Raw genomic sequence first — 24080 nt, forward strand, 5'->3', positions numbered from 1 at the left:
GAATAATCCAAGACAGGAGGAGAGAAGGAGGCAAGAAAGGGCGGGCACACATATGAGGCTATGTTAGGATCAGGGATTAAAGGTGTTTCCTGTAATGGTTTCTATTTTCTGGGTGAAATAGACAATGAGATTATCTGCTGACAGTGAAGAAGGAAAAGACAAGGTAAGAGCCTCGAGGGAATGGAGAATATTTGCAACAGTCATTTTGGAGAATGGCAGTGAGATCTAACCAGGAAAACGGTGAAGGATTACCAACTAGTACAAAGGGCTCAAGTGAAATCAAAGGCCATGGATTTGGCATACCACTTAGCTGTGCTTTCATGTGATTTCCTCCAGTCTCAATCAGTGGGGTAGGAAAAGCAGCAAAAACATTGGTAGTTGGGATTAATTCCAAGTTGAGGACAGAAGGGCAAGGGAACAAGAAGTTTAAGGTGTTAGGAAGAGAATGACTGAGGAAATATGTCAGCTGGCTCCAGAGGGAGTGAAGACTAGCAAGTCTAGTAGGTAGAAAATATGAGGACCAAGGGATCTCAAAGAACAGTTATTTGGGAGTAAGAGATAGAGTTCTGGGATAATAAGAGGCTATGGAGAATTTAAGATTTCAGAGGTGGAGAAGTTCTAGGTGATTAGAAGATCCTGAATTTGGCCATGTGTAATAGACGCGTGTTGTCTGTCCGTCCAGCTTCTCTTTCTTTTGGGAACTTTCCCTCTGTTACTACATGTGGTTCTGGTTGAACAGATTATTCTGGAGCCTCACTCCATCCCACCCTCACTGCAGGGGCTGGCATGGGATGCAAGCCAGTGAGTTCATTCTTCTGGCTAGAGTGATTGGCTCAGGGGTATGTGACCAAGAAGAGATGATCGAACTATTCTGAGATTTCTTCCATGAATGTTAGAGGCAGAGAATCTCTCTTTCTCAGCTCAGTTCCTCACTTGTAAAGACTTTGTAACTGCTTATGACCATCTTTCTTGGCAACATAGAGAAACCATCTCCAGAAGGAGCAAGTGAGTCCAATATACAAAGACCAGCAAATCAAGCAGAGACAAAGATGAATAAAAGCAAAAAAGATCCAGAAAACAACGTTGAATCCCTGGATCTAGCCACGCTGAAGTTAGTCTACCCCTGAATCTTTCAACTGAGCATCCCAAAATCTCTTTGCTTAAGGTAGCCTACATTGGATTACTAGAAACTACAGTCTAGGAGTTAAGTGGCTGAAACAAAAGGAGGCAAAGGTATGAGAGCTGAAAGAACAAGAAACTAAAGATAAAATGTTGCATGGGTTTGCCTTATAGGCATGAAAGTCACCTAAGATGAAGGCAGTACTTGATGAGAGTGGAGAAGACACCTATGGACCATTTCAACGGTCTTACGTAGACAGGATGTTAGTGAATTAACTGCAGTAAGGACCGGAAGAAAGTTATATATTAGTTAGCGAGAGCCTCGAAAGAATGATGGTTCTTACACAAAGGTGAAGGAATAGCAGCATGGAAGCTGCAGAGGGGAAAGAGAAGCATACAGACCCCACTTGCTGAGAAAAAGCTAAGTGGGGTGTGCAATAAAGTGGGTAAGATCACTACTGTGTAAAGTGGGCAGAGCCTTCCCAGTCAAAGGTAACTGTGAAATGCTTCCCCAGTGAAAATTAGACTTCATTTTCTAAGTCCTAATTGTTACAATATCAATAATAAAGACATTCTTTAACAACTTTCAGCCCACAACCCCTTGACCTTGAATCACTCGCTGTTCATCTATAAGGTAAAGTAAAACTGGAAATTTAGACGGATCAAGTTAAAATTTTTTTCCTAATTGAGATATTCTACACATACATTCAAATGTCTCAGACAATGATCAGAATAACAACCTCAGCAGCAATTATTACTCAAGTGATTTGGTAGAAGAGTTAATGTTAAATATTTTAAAACTTTATTTAGAAAATCACATCACACTAATGCATTTTATTGGACAACATGAAATATACATGGATATTATAGAAGAACAAAATCTAACACAAAAATGTGAAGCTGGCCTGTCACCTCTGGAATGAAGGCCACAGAGGGAAAGCCTACAACCAACTGGCACTTCAACAAGAAGGGAAACGGCTTTATTAAAGGATTCTCAATTTGTCCAAATGACAAATAGTTAATGCGCATATGGACATACATACATAGACAGAATTTATTTTTCTTATCCCATATAGTCTTTCCACCAGAAATTCCTAAGGATTATATTCAAACACTTTAAATATTTCTATATGTATTAAAGATGATTGTATCTATGCTTGAGTTATATTTTGGAAATATTATATAAATGCATATTTAGATAAATGGAATGTAATTTTGTGTAATAAGGAGAAAGTACAGGACTAACCATTTTTAGTATGGACCATTTTTAATCTCTTATATGAATCTGGAAATACAATTAATGATAAGTCAAAATGGAAAAATAATATTATGACAGTGTATGTTTTTAAAGTGATGTTGTTAAAAAGCATCTTTGAAGAGTGTCAAAAATAAATTTACAAAGAAAATAAATGAAGTTCATCAAAGACTGTATTTGGAAAATGAAAACAGAGAGAATGCACAAAAACAATCTCCCCCACCCCTGGGCCCGCCTGCCCACCCCGACCCCATCAACGACGGTTTTCTGTGGCCTGGACGGAGCAGAGTCACTCAGCAGTTCTATCCCCCAGAGACCCGAAGAGCGAAGTCGCCTTCTCCACTCCAGGTGAACGTGGGTCCAGAGCAGCAGCCACTGCATCTTTGGAGCATGTGGAGGGATCTCCAGAGACCACAGACCTTCCCTTGGGAGAATACGTGGCTACCTCCCCTACTGTTGCAGACCTCGTTCATGTCCTAAGTCAGGGCTGTGCAGTAGCAAAATGCACACGACAGAGAAAGCCAGGCAGAGACGACCCATCCCCCAGTGGAGACCCTTGGTCACTCTCCCTCTACGTCAGCTGTCATCCAAACTGTGTCAAACTCACCTCCTTTCGTCTAGAGTTTTCATTTTCTCTTAATGCTTGGATGTAATCTATTTTTTCCTTCTCCTTTAATTAGACACTAATGCTCTTTTAAGGGACGATAAAATTTTTTTCTTATGGCATCAATAGAAATAAGACAATCACCCAAAAGAGAAACAGGTTTTTCTTGGGAAGTTAAGAATATGGTTTCCTGAAAAATATTTGTGAAATAGAAATTTAAAAGGAAGACAGCAAATGATAGAAATTCACTATAAAATCTCGATCCTGAAAAAGTATCCCTGCTGTCAGGATATTTGATATATTGGTGAATAAACTGTGTATGATTTCTTCATCTTACCAGTATTTCACGTTAAAGCTTTCATTTTTAAAGTACTGAGCTCGGCTCTGTTCAAACATTAATGATTACCACCAAATACGATCTGGTAGCAACATTTATTTAAAAGAGGACCATTTTACAGGACCTCAGATCTATGTATGTTTCATCCACATAACTAGGTGTATGGCTTTTTAAAGAAATCATGTGGGTTACACTCATAAATCTCAGTCACTTTTGGACTTCAATCCTTGATTGTACAGATGTTTTCCTTGCTTTGTGATGAAGGCAATTTCCACCAGAATCGCAGGAATTCAGGAGAAACAGTAAGACTGTGAAACAACAGAGAAGGTGCAGTCTTTGCTACTGAGCCGACCTGGTGTTCATTCTGGTTCTGTCACTAACTAACTGCAATCATAGGTAGGTAACCAAGATCACCTCTCAAGCCCCAGAGAGGCTGTAAAGTAAAAACAGTAAAGTTTCTCCACATGGTTATTATGAGAATTAAACTGGGTAGTAGAACTCCTGACTCACAATAGAAACCCCATAATTGTTAATTCCCTACCGTCATTTCCCATTCTAGATACACAATCTAGTGAAATTCATCTGGGTCCCAAAGTGCTAGCAAATAAAATAATAGGTGTTTTTAGTGCCAAACATTTACCTAAGGCTGGCACCTTTGAGATCCTTTTTGGCCCATGATCGATTCTTGCTCTATCATCAAAGTATACGATATTCACACACTGATCAAACTTCAAAGGTTTGTGGAATTTGTGAAATTGAGAACTCTGTCCTATCTCTCATCTCCACCTCCCTCAAGAGATATGGTGTTCAATGAAGAAGTAGTAAGTGGCCCTGTGGGTGTCCATCTTGCCTTGTGGTCACATCTTTGAGGCAGGCACAGGTGACAAAGTGATGCTGGTGTGAATGGATCAGTCTTTCAAGACATTTGAAGATTTCATAGTCAGGAAGAGTGAGACTGGTCATGTTCAAGCCCAGCATCTGAGAAACCACCTCCCTGAAGTCCACCAGCTGCAATGTCAAACAGAACCACAATGATTGAGAGAACAAAATGTATCAACACTGCTAGACCAGATGCAACCCAAACATCTGTGGAAAACCCAGGTTTGCATGAGCTAGGCAAATTACTTACTCTCATTACTCTCTGATTAATTCTCTCATTTATGGAAAAAGGAGGAGGAGGAGGAGGAGGGGGAGGGGGAGGAGGGGAAGGGGAGGAGGAGGAGGGGACGGGGAGGAGGGGGAGGAGGAGGAGGAGGAGGAAGAGGAGGAGGAATAGGAGGAAGAAGAAGAGGAAGAAGAAGAGGAAGGAGAAGAAGAAGAAGAAGAAGAAGAAGAAGAAGAAGAAGAAGAAGGAAAAGAAGAAGAAGAAGAGGAAGAAGGAGGAGGATGGGGGAGGGGGAGGGAAGGGGGAGGAGGAGAAGGAGAAGAGGAAGAAGAAGGAGAAGAAGAGGAAGAAGAAGGAGGAGAAGAAGAAGGCTAGCCTGCTAAATTACCTCTAAAGTCCTTTCAGACACCAACCTTCAGCAATTTCATAACCACTTTTCTGATGAGCCAATTAATATGGTATCGGCTACCAAATCAAGAAGCCCAGTTCAGCAACTATGAATGAGATTCTGGCCTTGGTAAGATTTCATTTTCCCACTTCCAGGGTGAATGACTAACCACACCTTTTTCCCAGGGCTGTTCTGAAATCTGGATCAAATGAAACGATGACTGTGTATGTGCTCTGCCTGCTAGGAAATGCTCTACAGTTGTTGGTGTGGTTGTGCCTCTTGTGTTATAAGCATTTATGCACTGGGCTGTTAACTGGGCAATGAACCTCTTAAACAAAAGGAAGATGTGACAGGGTGAGAGAGTGGCATGGACATATATACACTACCAAACGTGAAATAGATAGCTAGTGGGAAGCAGCCGCATAGCACAGGGAGATCAGCTCGGTGCTTTGTGACCACCTAGAGGGGTGGGATAGGGAGGGTGGGAGGGAGACACAAGAGGGAGGGGATATGGTGATATATGTATATGTATAGCTGATTCACTTGGTTATAAAGCAGAAACTAACACACCATTGTAAAGCAATTATACTCCAATAAAGATGTTTTAAAAAAATAAATAAAAAAAAATTAAAAATAACAACAACAACAAAAAAAACCGAAAGGAAGAACAAATGGCAAAAAAAAAAGTATGAGCTGACGAAAACGGAGGACTTCTAAGTGTTGATCAAATCACATCACACAGATTGCCACCTCACAACCCACAACACTGGACTCTCTGGGACAATTATTTGTCCATCACAAAAGGAAAAATGAGAGTTGTGGAGCTAGAGAAAATGGACAAAATGTGCCTTATACCCCTTCAAATTCTCATTGACTGGTTGCTGTGATTCTAGGCGAAAGCAGAAGCAGATCAGCTAGAGGTGGCCGGACAACCCCTCTCCAGAGGTACCTTCCATTTTACAAAAGGTGTGATCCAATCCGAAGGCAGATGTTTCCTCCGGGAGAAGTGCCTTCCAAACATCCTCACCGTGTGCTCATTCACGTACCAGCATCCTTCCTATGCTGAATCCAACTCGGGAAACAGAACACTCTTTCCAGCCTAGTCTCCCTGATGAAAAAGTTTTCCCCAAACTTTTCCACCCTTTTGAATATGGCCAATGCTCTGAACTGATGAGAGGTTTCCTCTGAGACCACTCACTCTTAGAGTTTGGCCTTCCTCAACTCGGCCTGACACATGAGCCAAAGCAGAGGCAGCCAAAGAGAAAAAATATCCTCGGATCAGAGTCTACTCTGTGCCCTTCTGAGCTGCAGAAAGAGACTGAGATAAAAGCCAAAAGCAGGGGTCAGGCTGCCCAGGACATGTTTTTTTTATGCCTGACCTCCTGATGGGCTCACCAGATAAAACTCCTCCTTGCAACCAGCGGGCGCATGAGTTCTGTTTTATGGTTTACATCTGGGCTTGGTCGGCCATCAGGTCTGGGTGCCACTGTTTGAGAATTGGGATTGTTTCCTGCAATTGATCTCTGCTGGAGATAAAATTTCCCTCCTGAGGCTGCGGCCCTGGATAACGTTAGAAGATCTGGGATAACGCAAACTTCAGAGGCAATCAGCAAATATAATAAAAACCTCTTCACAACCAGAACCTGGCTTTTCACAGGCTTTCCATGGCTTTGATAAGAATGTCTTTTTCTTTGCTACAGTTCGTGCCATGAAAATGTGAATTGTTTTTCTTAGTGGAGTAAATCACAATGGTACTTTTAATGCCAAAAAGATGGTAGAAGACAGACAGATACATTGGAATGATATAGAAAGCTTGATAAATTGGTTATGAAGAAATGTATGAATAATTATCAAGCTTTTGAATTGCCCCCATCTTTCCTAAATAAGAAGGTTTCACTGCCAGATTTCTACGCACCTAATTTTCTCTCTTTTCTGCTTCTTCCAGAGATTGTTTTAATGTCTTCCTTTCACTGGTTACCACTTCTAGCATGTTCCTGGCCCTCTCTTTACTCTCCTTAGCCCCATGCTCTGTAGTCTCCAATTCTGATTTGACAGACAGTAGCTTTTTCTCAGCTTTCTCCTTCATCTTTTCCAGTTTGTCTCTGGATTTATTTAGGTCTTCAACGGCTTTGGTCTGTTCCAAAGTTTTATTCTAAGCAGTCAAAGAGAATGCTTATAATTTCTTCTGCATTTATTTAGGAAAACTGTATAAACAAGACAAATCAGAAGTCAGTGGGGACTTCCTGGTGGCACAGTGGCTGCGAGTCCGCCTGCCAACATAGGGGACACGGGTTAGATTCCTGGTCCGGGAAGATCCCACATGCCGCAGAGCAACTGGGCTCGTGTGCCACAGCTACTGAGCCTGCACTCTAGAGCCCCCGAGCCACAACTACTCAAGCTCGCACACCTAGAGCCCGTGCTCTGCAACAAGAGAGGCCACCACAGTGAGAGGCTCGCCCGCGCGCTGCAGAGAAGAGTGGCCCCTGCTCGCCGCAACTAGAGAAAGCCCGCGTGCAGCAACGAAGACCCAACACAGCCAAAAATAATAAAATAAGTAATAAATTTTTTTTTAAGTCAATGAAATTCATTTAACAACTCTTTTCATGAATAAAGAATGGAATCCAACCCAGTTATACAGACTCTGTTAAGCATATAGACTGGAGGAACATGTCTTAAAGCAGTTATAATTTATGAGCAAATATTAGAGTATCATTATGTGGAAGATTGATGAGATGAAATGGTAGACAGCATGATTCAGGGGTTAAATATTAAAACAAAGTCTGTGGTACTCACACATAGACTCTACCGAGCTCCACAGGTAAAGCAACTTGCACTTTTTACCCCTGCCAAAGGGTCATCCCTGGTATAAAAACATTAGAAAGAGCAAAATGTCTCCCCTTTTGGTGATTTACCACAAGGAAGCCCCACTTAAAATCTCCTTGGCAAGTCATCAGTGCTGTGAGGGAAATTAGCAGTTTTTCTGAAAAAATGTCTTCTGACTTTACCAATGAGTATGGGAACTGGGAGGTAGTCACTGCAGGCAGGAGGGAAGGGTGGTACTTCTCTCTCAGAAGCCATCCCAGGATCTTAAAGCCAAAACAGAGCATCCTCAAGTATGAGGCACATTTTCTTTATTAGTTTAGTATTTAAAATTATACCAGATCTGCCGACAAAAAGAATTTGAGTCAAAGGAATGAAGCTCTGATACATACTGTAGCATGGATGAACTGTGAAGACATCACTATAAGTGAAATAAGCCAGACACAAAAAGACAAATATTGTATAATTCCACTTCTGTGAGTTACCTGGCATAGGCTAATTCATAGAGCTAGAATGTGGAATAGAAGTTACCAGGAGCTGAGGGAATGGGGAGCTCTTGTTTAATGGGCACAGAGTTTCAGTTTAAGATGATGACAAAGTTCTGGAAATGGATAGCGGTGATGGTTGCACACCAGTGTGAATGTACTTAATGTCACTGAATTGTACATGTAAAAATGGTTAAAAATGGTAAAATTTTATGTTCTGTATATTTTACCACAATTTTTTAAAAAAAGAATTTGAGGTAGTTTTGCATAATTAGACACAAAATTTTTTAACTGACCATTCAAAATAAATATGAATGAGCTACCACTTATCCACTGGATGACCGTAATCAAAAAGATAGGCAGTAACAAGTGTTGGTGAAGAAGTGGGGAAATTGGAACCCTCCTATACTGCTGGCGAGAATGCAAAATGGTGTAACTGCTGTGAATAACAGTAGGCCAGTTTTCAAATTGTAAACATAGAGTTGACTTATGACCCAGCAATTCCACTCCAAGGTGCATATATCCAAGAGAACTAAAAACTTACGTCCACACAAAACCTTCACAAGCATGTTCGTAGCAGCACTATTCATAATCACCAAAAAGTGAAAACAGCCTAAATATCCATCAATGGACAAGTAGATTAAAAAGTTGTACTATATCCATGCAGTAGAGTATGACTCAGCAATAAAAAGGAACGTAGTACTGATACATGTTACAACATGGGTGAACCTTGAAAACACTGTGTTAGGGGAAGTAACTCAGTCACAAAAGACCACTTATTATACGATTCCATTTATATGAGAGATCCAGAAAAGGCCAGGGGCTGGTGGGAGTAGAAAATGGGGAGTAACTGTTCCCCATTTCTTTTTCAGGTAATGAATATGTTCTGAAATTAGATAGCAGTGATGTTTATAAAACTCTGTGAATATACTAAAAACTACTGAATTGTACACTTTTAAAAGGGTAAGTTTTATGATATGTGAATTATATCTTGATAAAGCTGTTATTGTAAAGTACATTTACAAAGAAGCCTTTAAATGCATCAAAAGAAATTACTTTGAAATAAAGAAGTACACGTGGGATGGACAAAGCGCAAATACCAGCAGAGCTCTGAATTTAGTTCTGAGCCTCCTAACAGTTCAGACAAGGCCTACAGGCATATTCTCAAAGAAAAAGCATAAAATTGTGTTTTAATTTTGTTGAAAATCATTTAAAAGTTACATCTGAAAGTAATAAAAAGATACCAAATAATGAGTGTTTGCTGATTTCTCCCTTCCCCTTTCATTTTATCCCTTCTTTCCTAAAAAGGAAAGATGCTTTCTTGCTGCATCTACTCCCATCCTGTTGTTCCCAGGGCAAATCTGAGTAATGGGGAGAGTGTTGGGGAAGAAGAAAGCCTGAGAGACTAAATTGATCTACCCGATAAAAAGCTGAGAGAGGAGGGGGAAGAAAGAGTCTCTGTTAACTAGGCTGCAGGAAGTGTTTCTGGAAGAAACTTGGGATGATGGAAGAGGGACTTGTGAGGAGATATAGGTGTCATGCAGCAAGGAAACAAGAGAGAGAGAAAACAATGGAAAAGACGCTTTAAAATACTGCTACTCTTGATGAATGAAATCCTCCTTTGTTTTTCTTTTTTCCTTTTTTTTTGAGTAACAATAATAAAGCAACATTATCATTTAGTTGCTGGACTGCTGATTATTTATTGATGAAGGATTCTGAGATTGTTGCAGTTTACCCAGACTACATTTGGAGGCTACTGTCAGAGATTAAAATCTTGACCGAGTCTCGGGGTTAGAGCTCATCTTCATGGAGACTGAGTTCCAGAATTATGGCGTAAGGAGCACAAGCTGACCTGACCTAAACTCTGAAGGGTCCTCCAACACTTCTGGAAAGTCAGAGGAATGGTAGAAGCTATTCTAAGATTGGAATTATGACATGATATGGAGGAAAGGTGCCTGTTTGGGATATGGATGTCCAGATGGAAAATCAGATTTATACTGTCTGGGTAATGTCACTAAACTGAGAAAGCTTAAGTCAAATACCTAAACTGGAAACTTGTTTTTACCTACTATCACACACACAGATTCTTAAGAAATTAAATTCCTTTCCAGGCAGAGAGGAAGTCAATGGCAGACACTCTTGGACAAGTTCAAAACCTTTGAACTGGCTCCATGCAGGAGAGAGGAAATCTCTTGGGAAACTGACAGCTGCTTGCAATCCAGAAGGTGTAAGAACAACTGCTGTAGCTTGGGAAATATGCAGGAAATAAAATGCCAGCAACAGCTGCGGGAAGGGACTCTGAGTCAGCTTTTTAGTCAATGAACCAGCACCAGTAGGGCAAGCACTTGAGACAAGGAAATGGTGCCCACGAAGTGCAGGTCTACAGGGGCCGACCTTGGAGATCATTCATGGATTCCAAGTTATCAAAACCCATATTTGAACGTGGACTGTATATTAGTACGAGTATATTAGAATATTATCTCAGTGTAGATTCCTGAGTGTAACGATTGCACTGTGGTCACACAGAAGAATTCTCTTGTTCTTAAGATATACCTGGTAAGTATTTAGGGATGAAGTGTCATGATGTCTGCAACTTACTCTCAAATGGTTCCTCTCTCTGTCTCTCTGTATCTGTCTCTCTGTCTCTCTCATTAAGCAAAACATAACAATCAGTAAAATGTTAACAATCTACATGAAAAGTAAAAGAATGTCTGTTATGCTATTCTTGAAACTATTCTATAGATTTGAAATTTTTCAAAATAAAAAATTGAGAAGGGAGCTTTCCCATGACTGATCGATACATGTATAATGCATCCTATCAGTAAAAAATTCTGAATATATATGTACATTTATTTATAAATTATATGAACAAGTGCTCTAAATAATATATTGTGTAGATTTTCAAATATTTTACAAATAGGGGACATTAGATGGGCGAAATCAATATCAATTTTAAAACAAGGTTATCTCCCTTTAAAACATAAAGATTCCCTTCACATGCCAACTATCTCAGTGCTTCAGAGAAAACATGGGGCAAAGCAAGAAGTTCCTGGGATTGCTATGTTGCATTAAAAACCTTGTATTAACAGAAGAGGAGATACATTCAGCCTTTCTACTCAGATTAGAAAAACATTTACAGTGGGCCATCTACCAAAGGAGATGGAACACAGCTTGGAGAGTTAGAAGCACATAAATCAAGTCCTAATGAGAAAAATTTATAGCCAAGAATTTCTCAAAAATATGAGACTTTATCACAATCTTAAGGGCTGCCTGAATTCTTGTTGTCAGGGAGAAAGTAATAGACTCCAAGCCAAGCCACCAGGACCGAACTGGGAGCCAGCAGTAGGAAGTAGGCCTCAGCCTCCTAAGTCAAATCCAGCAAACGAGATTGCTGGGAGGATGGGGGGTCGGGGGGTGGGGAAAGGGGGCCAAGGCAAATGGGTTTCTTAATCCAACTAAGGGAGCTTATCAGATCCAGCCCAGAGTTCAGTGAGAGACTGGGCCCACAATTTTTTCCCAGTGGGACAGAGATGGTCATAAACAAGGCTGATGTACCACCCAGACCCCAGCGAGGATGGACCAGCTTCCGAGTCTGCTTCACTTCCAGTGACTACCATATCTGGCATCTGCCTCCTGGAGGGAAGGCATTTCAAATCTGGTGAACAATTCTCTCGTGTTATAAGGGCCAAAGACCCTGGAAGAGAAGGTGATTAAACGTAAAATCGGACCTGTTGAATCTGCCAGAGGATATAAATTCTCCACCTGGAGGGTTTTTAGGCGATCGCACTGAAAATAGGACCCTGCGGGAGCCAGGCACTGCAAGAGGGCTCTCTAAAGGGGGTGGGACAGCAGAGGGGGAGGGTCGCCCAGTGATGCTGTGCCCCTCCGCAAAGAACCACAGAGATTTCACTGGAAATGGAGGGAACCACAGCAGAAATCAAAGGAAGATGCTCCGCTCTGCAGGCCGAGCACACCCCAAACCCCTCCGCAGCACCTAGGAGGTTCTTTCTCACATCTTTGAATGATGTACACATTCAAAGTGGGGCGAGTTCAGGGCAATTCAAGGTCAATGGATCTACATAATCAGAGCTGAGTTCAAGATGGTAGGTTCGGGGAAAATAATATAAAGAAAGGCTGCACTGGCTAGATTGGAGAAAGTTCTGGAGTGTGGGAGGAGCATGGGAAGCAGCTATCTTATGTGGGAGATTATCAAGAAAGTTAGAAAGCAGAAGAGAGCTATGCTGGTGGCTGAAGAATGTAATCCTCTTTGGGTGTTTCCTTGAGAGACTACAAGGAAGATAATCATGGCTTTCCACGAGTTTTTGGTTGTCTGACTACCAATTTTTGGCCACAGCTCCCTACTAAGATTGAGCCACATGGTACAGGCTGAAAGCTCACCACCAAATACCTATTCTTCCTTTTTTTATTACTTCCCAGAATAAAGACCCATTTCTTAGGCTGACTTCATCTAAGTGAGCCCCAGGGACTAAGTTCCAGCCAACATAGACCAAGAAGTGTTGTATTGTTCCTGGAAAGTGGCATGCAGGATGTCCTTCCACCTTTCCTTCTGCCTGGTGCCTGGAATGAAGCCAGAGCCCCAGCAGCTAGCTTGCACTAAGAGGTGGCACTGAGGAGGAAAGTTATTGCTGGATGGTGAAGCAGAAAGAGAGAACAAGCCAGGATCAGTGATGAACACGAAGCTATCCTACTAAACATGGAATGACTATGTCCATGCTTCTTTGCAGTGAGAAAGACGTAAACATCTTTCCTGACCAAGCCACTGTTGTTGTGTGTTTCAATCTACTCAGCTGAAACTATTCATAACCCGTGCCGGCTACAAAGCAACTGGCGTTGCATGAGTTCCACAAAGAACTGGAGTTCTGCCACGTGACTTCAGTGCCTGCATTTGCACTTGTGCATAAGGCTATGCTTCTGCCGGTTAGTAACATCACTTTAATTATCCTATAGGTTAATGAAGAAAGAGCAAAGGTAGAGTTAATACATAAATAATGTGTTCATGCCAATTGGAGGCCAAACTATGTCATGGTGTATGTACAAGCAAAGTAACTGCAGCAGCAATATAAAGCACATGGTAGAATAATCAATCACTCCATCCTTAGATGACATAAACTGTAGGCATGCCAAAATAAAAGGAGCCCATACCACAAGCAGTCAGTACTGCACATTCTTACTAATGGTGATTTTAGGGAACTAAAATCTAGCATACTGAATTAATATTGCTAATTTTTAAATTCTATTTTTATACTTTGTTTTTATTTCTAAATTGGTTTGGATTTTATAATGGTAAAAATGTAATGAGATTAAGAAATTTCTAGGGACTTCCCTGGGGGTCCAGTGGTTAAGAATCCACCTTCCAATGCAGGGGACATGGGTTCAATTCCTGGTCAGGGAACTAAGATCCCACATGCCACAGGGCAACTAAGCCCGCAGGCCACAACGACTGAGCCTGCGCACCCTAGAGCACGCACGCCCCTACTAGAGAGCCCATGTGCTGAACTACTGAGCTCGTGCACTCTACAGCCCGCATGCCACAGCTAGAGAGAAGCCTGCACACCACAACGAAGATCCCGTGTGCTGCAACTAAGACCCAACACAGCCAAATAAATAAATAAATATTTTTTAAAAAAGAAATTTCTATATAGTGTTGTTTGTACATATATAAGCAATATTATAATAAAATTATTTTGATTCAACACAGGGAGGGGAAATCTATGCAAGAATATTTTTCTTTCAAAAAGGCATTTCTAGGGCTTCCCTGGTGGCGCAGTGGTTGAGAATCTGCCTGCGAATGCATGGGACACGGGTTCGAGCCCTGGTCTGGGAAGATCCCACATGCCGCGGAGCAACTGGGCCCGTGAGCCACAATTGCTGAGCCTGCGCGTCTGGACCCTGTGCTCCGCAACAATAGAGGCCGCGATAGTGAGAGGCCCGCGCACCGCGATGAAGAGTGGCCCCCACTTGCCACAACTAGAGAAAGCCCTCGCACAGAAACGAAGCCCCAACACAGCCATAAATAAATAAATAAAATTTAAAAAAAAAAAGGCATTTCTACAATATTTACGTTTGCCTGCCAAATTAAAATTTAACAGGTCATCTGGAAAGGTCTGCTTCTTCCTGGTTTAGAATTCAGGAGGAAATTTAATACATGGGTCTTAAAGAGGAAGACTTGGTAACCTAGGGGTCAAGGTCTTCAACCATGTTTTGCAATAGTCATAGAAATGCATACAAAAACTTGAACTCAAATGTTCAAGACAGCCTTAATCATCATAGACCAAAACAAAAATGGAAACAATCCAAATGTCCATCAAATACTGAATAAACAGAATGTGGTAAATCTATACAACGGAATATTATTCAACCATTAAAAAACTGTAACGGTTAACTTTATGTATCAATTTGGCTGGGCCACAATGCTCAGATATTTGGTCAAATATTATCATGAATTTTCCGAGGGTGTTTTGGCATAAGATTAACATTGCCCTTCCATAATGTGGGTAGATTTCATCCGATCAGCTGAAGGCCTGAATAGAACAGAAGACTGACTTCCCCTGAGCAAGAGACAACTCTGCCAGCAGGCAGCCTTTGGACTTGAACAGCGACACTGGCTCTTCCTGGGTTTCCAGTCTGCTGGCCCATCCTGCAGATTCTGAATTTGCCAGCTTCCATACTCATGTGGGTCAATTCCTTGAAATAAATCTGTGTGTGTGTGTGTGTGTGTATGTGTGTGTGTGTGTGTGTGTGCATCCAATTAGTTCTGCTTCTCTGGAGAACTCTGACTAACACAGGAGTGAAGGACTGATCACAATATGGGTGAAACTTGAAAACATAGTAAATGAAAGAAGCCATGGGCAAAAGGCCACATATTGTATGACTCCACTTATATGAAGTGTCCAGAATGGGCAAATCCATAGAAACAGAAAGTAGATTACTGGTTTACAGAGTTTGGGGAAAGGATGAATATATGGAGGGTTTTTGTTTTCATTTTTTTTTGGAGGTGAGGGGATGATGGACATGTTCCAGAATTAGGGAATGGTGATAGCTGCACAACCTTGTCAATATACTAAAAACTACTGAATTTTGTACTTTAAAAGAGTGAATTTTGGGAGTTCCCTGGTGGCCTCGTGGTTAGGATTCCGGGCTTTCACTGCCATGGCTTGGGTTCAATCCCTGGTTGTGGAACTGAGATCCTGCAAGCCACGCAGCACAGCCAAAAAAAAAGTGAATTTTATAGCATGTGAATTATATCTCAGTTTTTTAAACAAAACACATAGAAATGTGTCCAAATTATTACTTTGTATCAACCCTCTCTAAATGGTGAAATTAATGCCTAATTTAGTAAGAGTGCCCCCCCCACCCCACAAAAGACATGTCCACCCAGAACCTCGGAATGTAGTCTTATTTGCAATTTGCAGGCGTAATTAAGATAAGAAGCTTGGGGCTTCCCTGGTGGCGCAGTGGTTAAGAATCTTCCTGCCAATGCAGGCAACATGGGTTAGAGCCCTGGTCCAGGAAGATCCCACATGCCGCGGAGCAACTAAGCCCGTAAGCCACAACTACTGAGCCTGCGCTCTAGAGCCCGCGAGCCACAGCTACTGAGCCCGCGAGCCACAACTACTGAAGCCCACGTGCCTAGAGCCCGTGCTCCACAGCAAGAGAAGCCACCGCAATGAGAAGCCCACGCACCGCAACCAAGAATAGCCCCCGCTCGCCGCAACTAGAGAAAGCCCGCACACAGCAATAAAGACCCAACGCAGCCAAAAGTAAATAAATTAATTAAATAAATTAAAAAAAAAAAAGATAAGAAGCTCAAGGTGAGATCATCCTGGATTAGGGTGGGCCCAGATCCAATAATGGGTATTCATATAAGACACAGAAAAGGAGAGACATACAGAAGGGAAGGTCACATCAAAATGGAGACAGAGATCAGAATTATGCAGCGGTATGCCAAGGATTGTAGGCAGCAACCGGAAGCCAGGAGAAAGGCATGGAATGGTTCCCCTCAGATGCTCCAAAAAGAACCAACCCTAGCAACACCTTGATTTCAGACTTCTGGACTCCAGAATTGTGAGAGAATAAATTTCTGTTGTATTAAGCCACTCTATTTGTGGTACTTGGTTACAGCAGCCCTAGGAAGCTAACACAAGAAGGCCATTTTTGCTAATGTCAGAAATACTGCTTTATGGATAGTAAAATTAACACAGGAACAAGCATAGGTGATGTACAAAGATGGAGAATTGATACCATCAGTCTGTCTTGAATACTAATATGTCTCAAATAAAACAATAAAAAGCTGTTTTGTAGTTGAAATCTTATAAATTCATGAAGTTAGCCTTTACTGTATTAGTAAGTTATAGAGATCTCTATTCTCTACTGGCAGGCAGACTTTGCACTCTACTTAAATGTTTAGGGGCCTGAGTGATTGCTGAGTCAGTCAAATCCAGTCTCTTCTATACCTTACCTGTAGAAGTATGTGCATCTCTTTATGCAAAATAAAACAACAAATTAAACACACAAGCCAACTTTATTTACTTTCCTGTCTCTCGTTCCCTTTTCATCCAAGTATTCCAGAAGACTAGGCCGCCGTCTTTGTTTCTACTTCTCTTTCATTTCTCAGCCTACTGAAACTTGGCTTTTTGTCAGAGCCTTCACTCACTACCACCATGATCTGCTATTATACACGCTCAAGCCTTAGATGTCCCAAAGCCAAGTGTAGCAAATAGTCATTCAGTCTTCATCTTACTGCTGCACTTGATGCTGTTGATCACAGCCTTATTCTGGAGTCCCTTTACTCTCCTCATATCTCTGTTTCTTTTTAGTCTCTTTCCTGACAATTTCAATCATCTTCTTGAAATTCTCCAGTGGCTCCCCAGGACCCAGATGAAAAGTCCAAGCATCCTAGCATGACACACGAGGCCCTGTGTGATCTGGCCCTGTCCTCTGCCCAGTTTCTTCTCCCACTGCTCCAACTCGCAGAAATTATCACGGTGTTAGCAGCAGCCAATCAGAGTTTCTATTCACCTGCTTATTGCATTTAATTATCACTCATTTTCATTCTCTTCTCCAATCTGTCTATATTTCAGTTATTCCCATTCTACCTCCACAATGTTTACATGTCCACATGTCACCTATATGATCCATTTTCTTTTTTAACTTAACCACCTTTTTAACTTAAAGGAATTTAATTGTTTTAAAGGGAATTTTATATGATTTCAACAGAATGTGCCACAAATGGGAGATAACAATAAAACAAACACTGTATTAACAATAAAACAAAACGGTATTAGCAGGTACTATTGTTGGTACTCAGCACTGAGCATAAGGCTTATTCTTTGTTTAAAACGTAGGCCAGCAAGTGTTCTAGGACATAATAACCTCTAAGATTTTCTCCATCATGGTCAAAGCATTGAAAGGAAAACTAAAGGGAACCCATTTTTTTACTTCAGGATTGAACATTATATAATACCCCATCCTGTATCTCCTACAAGCATTCTGTATACACCACACTTGAAAATGTTCCTTTACACCAACGATGCTGGAGTTGGAAAGTCTTAAGCCTGCCACTGTGACTAGAACAAAGCGTTGCATAATCGCATCACCAGAAGAGCAAAACTTAATTATGAGAATCAGGCTTGTTTGTGAAAAGGTTAAGTGGAAAGACCACTTGTAAATAATTAAAATAATCCGGGGGACATGTGATGTAGACCTAAGACCAAAGTCCCCGAGACAAAACAGGATGAGACTCTACAGACACAGCCCTCAGTTTCCACCAGCTGCTGGCCTGCTTCCGCTCTCTTCCTGCTTCCGCTCCCTTCCTGCTTCCGTTCCCTTCCTGCTTCCGCTCCCTACCTGCTTCCGTTCTCTGCTACACGAAGTGCGGGTTCCTCTCACCCCAACACCACTTCTAGTTCACAGGGTTGTCTTGGCCCAGGCCTCCTACGGCTACTCTCACTACACTTAGCCGGGGTCATGGCTTAGCGCATCTGCCTGGGAACCTCTGATGGCGAGTCACTGTGTCCCTCACTTGAGCGGGCCACCACCACCTGCTCCCACAGTGTGCTCTCCCGAGCGCATCTTTAGCTACCTTCCGTATCCCCCAAGAGCGCAAATGGAACTTCAGGCTCCAGGGCATGGGTGCGATCTAGGCCCCCTGCGCCTGCACCTCCTGCAGCCCCTGCCAGCCAGGGAGGGAGCAACTGCGTGCTGACATCAGGGATTCTCCCTGACCCACCAGACACACACCCCAAAGGTCAGTCTCAAGGTGTGAGAGGGGTGTCCAGGATACTTACTTCTGGTATTTTCTCCCCACCCAGGCACCCTATCAGATGCTTTCCCTAGTTTCCCCCTTCCTTTACATTCAAGTGTGTCCACTCCCCTGGGTGCAGTCTGCCCTCCCCTTCTCTAGGGAAATAAGCCTTTATCTAGTGGCCTCCTCCTGATGCCAAAAGGGCTTCAGGGGGAAAAAAGCTAATGACTCAGAAGGGAGAATACAGTGGGAAATGTGCCCTAAAATATTGTCCTGTTACACGGATTCAAGTGCTGGCTTCATTCCAGATTCCTTTTCCCAACTGGTCTGTTTCCAGATTCAGAAACATTCCAAAAGTCCATTTCAGAGCCCACGTCTGCAAAGAGCAAGGACATCACTGTTGCCCGCTTTCACGACACGGGTATCTGCCAGGGGTGACATGTGCCAGTGGCACACATACGTGATATTTAAATATTTTTATTAAATCCCAAGTTCTAATTTCGTTCTTCTCTGTATTCATTAGAAGCCAAACACCTCGAATCCAGGAATCAAATCACCCCAACCTGTCTGCCCTCTTCACCACTTGGTGTGACACATCGCACAGCACAACACACACCTGTTGCCCCCTCTTCTCAGCGAACACTTCTGTTCATTTTCTCATTTTCTCTAAGCAAATTCCTATGTGAAAAATCCCTACACGATCCCTAACATTATAGTCACCCACACTTGGAAGAAATGTTTTTATTTGCTGTACATCACATCACCCCTTCTTGACTGACTTTTCACCCAGCAACTATGGCTTCATTTCAAATATTGAAGAGACACGAAATTGATCGACTATGCTGATTTGTGGCATATTTGCATTTTTCTCACCACTCTAGAAAATCAGAGGAAATTTTCAGCTTTTTTTTTTTCTGGTGTGTCCCTTTTAAGGCTGTCACGCTTTTGCATAAACCTTTATGGAAACACACACAGACAGTGACAAGGAAATGCAGCTGAGCACTTGCCTTAAGCTCACTGGTGTCGGCCAGTTTGGCTTTGAGCTCAGTGTTCAATTCTCGACACACACTCAGCTCCTTCTGCAGCCTCTCCACCTTCTTCTGCAACTTCCTGATGGTGGCCTTGGCCTCGTCCCTCTCCGCAGCCGATGCCGAATGCACCTGCTTCTCCTCCTCCAGCTGGGCTATTTTTTGCCGGAGGCGGTTCATGTGCAGCTCTTTGCTCTCCAGTCTTTCTTTCTGAGTCTTTAGCTGGTTTGATACAAACAGGGATTTTTTTTTTTAATAATCATTGAATAGTCAGTAAATATAAATGAATTACTCAGATAATGTTGATCTTTATCTACACTTCAATAAGACTAATTTGTAAACCATCAGATTTCCCTGATTGCATTTTTCTATCCCTATTTTTCCAAGAATTAATTTGGTAGCTGCAAAGTATGAGACAAAAGAGCCACAGAAAATGCACAAAGGAGTAGGCTTTCAGTGTCTGATTCCCTCCAACATTATGTGCATCATAATAAAAATGTAAAATTACTTTTAAAACTACTAAAATGGGCTTATCAAGAGCAGAACATAATAAGACAGACAAAATCCTCTCCAACACCCCATGGCAACTATACTTGTACCGGTCTTTTCTGAAAGAAGATAAAGTGTAAATTAGTACCGAAGACCCAGTCTGACTAGTTTCAATCACTTAGAACCAGGTTGAGTGGCACCAAACATGGGAGTTGATATATTTTTAAAGTAAGCTATATGAAGGAGATTTTGAGGAAAGCTTTGTTGGTATATTGAAAATCTTAGATATAGAAGGGACTTCAAGAAGGCATTACTTCATTAGTGTCTTTACTATACGCCAGACCTTATACCATCCACAAACCAGGCTGAACATGGTCTGCAAATAGCACTTAGCATCGACGGTCAAACTTGATGAAAGAAATTGTAATGGTTTTTAGAAAAAGATTATGGACTCTATGAGGAGAAAAAAATCCTCCTGGGCTTCACATGTCACAATTAGTGAGTAGAATATTAAGTACAGGAACCTCTTTCACCTCTTACAAACACTGGGAATTGGAATCGTGTAGAATTATAGAATGTTAGAGCTAAAGACCATCCCATTTTCCCTAATTATATATTCTGCATTAGTAAAGTGTTTGAAGGTGTGAAGGGCTTACTGAAATGAGGGCCTAAATATCTTGTCTAACAGTAACAGCAATGTCCACGCCCACATCCTTTTTTAACAAGGCACTTTTAGTATTTCCCTAACTAAACTCCCTTTCCTGAGCTTCTTCATGTCAAATTTCACTCTACTGCAAATTTACCTTGATAAGTTCTGTGCACTGGTCATTTTAATAATTATATAATACTTAAGAAGGAATAATATTGGATGTTGAGGAAAAATCAATTATCTGAGAACTTCAGAAAGAATTGTAGCTCAGTTTAATGTCTCTGATGGTACTAGGGGTTGTCTGCTTTCTTTTATAAAATTTCCTTAAGATACAGTAAATGGAAAAGAGGTCAAATATGAATAGAGCATCTTCTATGAACCAAGAGTACAAAAATGCTATTTATTAACAACCTCATGAGGTAGGTATCATCCCCATCTTAAATACGAGGAGACAGAGAAGTATATAATTTGCCCAATGTCACACAGCTTGGTTGAACCAAATTGAGAACCCAGATGTGACTCATTAAGCAGCCTATACACGATAATTCTACCATAGAATTTTCTCCTAAGAACTATTCTAAGGACACATCTGTGTTTTCCTCTTTCTTTCCCCAATGCCAATAATTACATAATAATTATGTTTTTATCTGTTTCATCCATTCATTCATTTATGTAGTCTAAACTCTTTCTCAGTCTTCCTTTGAGTGAGTGGAAAGTAAACTCTTCTCCTCTCTACTTTCTAGTGCAAGAGAGCTTATATAAAGGTGAGACTGCTAGATGTTGCCCAGCTCTCCTCTTCTCCCATAGTCATAGAAACAGTGACTTTTTCAGCTAGACAAATGGCTACCCAGAGTAAAGGCTACAGTTCCCAGCCTCCCTTGCAGCTAGGTTTAGCCATCAGAACACATTCTAGCTGTGGGATATAAACACAAGTTCACATAGAAAACTCTGGGAGCCTCCTTTAAAAGACAGCTCATGCATGTTCTTTTGCATCCCTCTTCTTCATCCCTTTCTTTTTTAACCTTCTGCCTGGAACACAGATATAATGGTTCTAGGCACCACTGTGAACCAGGACAATAAGGACCACCCTAGGGATGGGCAGTTACTGAGCTGAAAGGAGCCTGGGTCCTTGGAAACTTTACAGAGTAGAGCTGCCAACTCACTCGAAGCTGCTTACCCTCCAGAAATGGATGTGAGGGGAAAAAAATACCAAAAAAACCACTTCTACTTGTTTAAGCTACTCACAGTCAAACATAACCTTAGATGATACACTTACTTTCCCTTCAGACCTGAAATTGGCTTCTAAATACATATTTGTATAATATGTTTCCTAGCCACACTGGCAAATATGGTGGAAATAAATTATTTTTCAAGATTTAAGTTTCTCAGAATTTCCTTCTCTCAACACCAGCAATATCCCCTACCTTTCTCTGTAAACTGTAGGCAATTGTCTTGTTTTCAATGACTGCACTGCTCTCGAGGCGGACCAGGTGCCCCGTGCGAGCTAAAACTACATCCAGACGCATGTCGAAGCCAAGTTCAGCAGCCATCTGGTCCAACTTCATTTTCTCTGAAAGCTGATCCAGAAATTTAAGATACGAAACCCAAGAACAAAAATGAAAATGGGACACAAAAGTGGAGTTCACAGGTGACCTCACAGAATCCTTGTCTTTCTCCCAAGCTTCCAGGTAGTTCTCATTAAACCCAGTACAGAGCCCAGCCCCTGACTCCAGTGCTTGGTGATGAACGCTTGAACCACCCTGCCACCTCCAGTTCTGTTCCTTGTCCAATTTCTCTTGACTCTCCTGGTCAGTGGCCTTGATGTGCAGTCTAACATCATACACTCTTCTGAACCCTGCCACCTGACAAACGTGGCACGTTCCTGACTTCATCTGCATCTCTCTGCTTTGGGTACATGCTGCTGCTACCATGACCCTCCCAGCTCCTGGGATCTACTGGCTAATCCAGCCCGTGCAATCCACTCATCCGCATACCTTCCATGGAAATTTTGTCCACCTAAGTGGGTCCTGGCCTCCAAGGTGGAAATTGACCAATTAGCCAGTTGCCATTTTACACTTCTTGGATTCTACAAATCACGCTGAAACCACAGCTCTCCATACAAACAAACTTGGGCAACGTTTTTGGTTTTGTAAGTTAAAATTCTTTAGAAAATGTCTTTAAAAGTTTTTAATGTATCAAAGTTAAAGGAACAACATTCTAAAATTGAGCTGTATCAGGGAAGTCAAGGTTCATAGTTTAACAGGTTAAAGTTACAAAACTACCCTACGATCCTCCTCCACTTGATTTCTGTGGCTGATCTCGTCATGCCAGACATTAATCCTTACTAAGTGCTTGACGGATAAATAAATCCATCAATGAGCTTTCTATAACATAATTTCATGATTTGGGTTCTATCTTTGAAATTTCCTTCTCATTGCAATAACTCATCCATCTGGCATTTTTAGGCAATTATATGTTTAAATAAGTATCATTTCCTGATGACTAAAGCATGCCAGCTTAAAGCACAGAACTATCTATATTTCAGTCATCAGAATGAAATTATTTGTAAGTGTATATTTTCCAATTTTGTTGAAAAGCATACATAAAACTTCATCTCTCCTGTCAAGTCACAGCCATTACAGACATTGCTGCTGTATTGTGTGACAGGACCACCACAGGCTGTTTTTGTCTCTGAATCATCAGTTTGTCACTTCTTTTTTTGGCTGTCTTGGGTCTTCGTTGCTGTGTGCGGGCTTTCTTTAGTTGCAGCATGTGAGCTTCTCATTGCAGTGGCTTCTCTTGCTGCAGAGCACGGGCTCTAGACATGCAGGCTTCAGTAGTTGTGGCTCGCGGGCTCTAGAGCACAGGCTCAGTAGTTGTGGCGCACAGGCTTAGTTGCTCTGCAGCATGTGGGATCTTCCCTAACCAGGGCTCGAACCTGTGTCCCCTGCATTGGCAGGCGGATTCTTAACCACCGCGCCACCAGGGAAGCCCCAGTTTGTCACTTCTTAATGTTGGGTCAGCCCCTCTCATGGACGATTTCATTTCTAATCTATGCAGAGGAAAGTGAAATAACTGCTACTGTTTGTATTTTAAATAAAATAGAGTTGGCACCTTTCATGCGAAGGTATAAAAGCCTCTCTTTCTATTTCTACATACGACCCATCCACTCAGCATTCAAGGATCTACATCAGGCCAAAGGGGATTAAGACAGGACTGAGCCAAGACCCCACAGAGGAAGTGCCTTTTCAAGGATCTTGGCTAAGCCTCAGAAAGTTAAGGTTGCTGACAGGATTCCTGTACATTTTGTTCATTTGAATCACAGTTTAGCATGAATATATTCTATGTGGTACAAACCTCAATTACCTGTATTTAAATTTAATCTCTATACACCTTTGCTTTTCAATCTTACATGCCTACTAGCCTTACTAGGCAGTAAGGCTACTATTACTATTTTATACGCAGTTATCTATGAAAGATTCACCATGGGCAGAATCAGTTTACACAACTTGATTGCATAACTGAAAGCTATTTTGG

General features: G+C 41.7%; 1 protein-coding gene across 1 annotated transcript in view; it reads right to left on the bottom strand.

Annotated features, from left to right (window-relative positions):
* Positions 1-1955: 1955 nt before the first annotated feature.
* The window catches only part of CCDC170 (coiled-coil domain containing 170), a 132321-nt gene continuing 110196 nt past the window's right edge, over positions 1956-24080 (bottom strand). Inside the window, 4 exon segments of the mRNA XM_007196928.2 lie at positions 1956-4323; positions 6724-6960; positions 19385-19627; positions 21968-22142. Of these exon segments, the coding sequence (XP_007196990.2) occupies positions 4123-4323; positions 6724-6960; positions 19385-19627; positions 21968-22142 (856 nt within the window). The 3' untranslated portion in view covers positions 1956-4122.

The sequence above is a fragment of the Balaenoptera acutorostrata genome, chromosome 14 (assembly GCF_949987535.1).
Source record: "Balaenoptera acutorostrata chromosome 14, mBalAcu1.1, whole genome shotgun sequence".
In the NCBI taxonomy this organism is placed as follows: Eukaryota; Metazoa; Chordata; class Mammalia; order Artiodactyla; family Balaenopteridae; genus Balaenoptera; species Balaenoptera acutorostrata.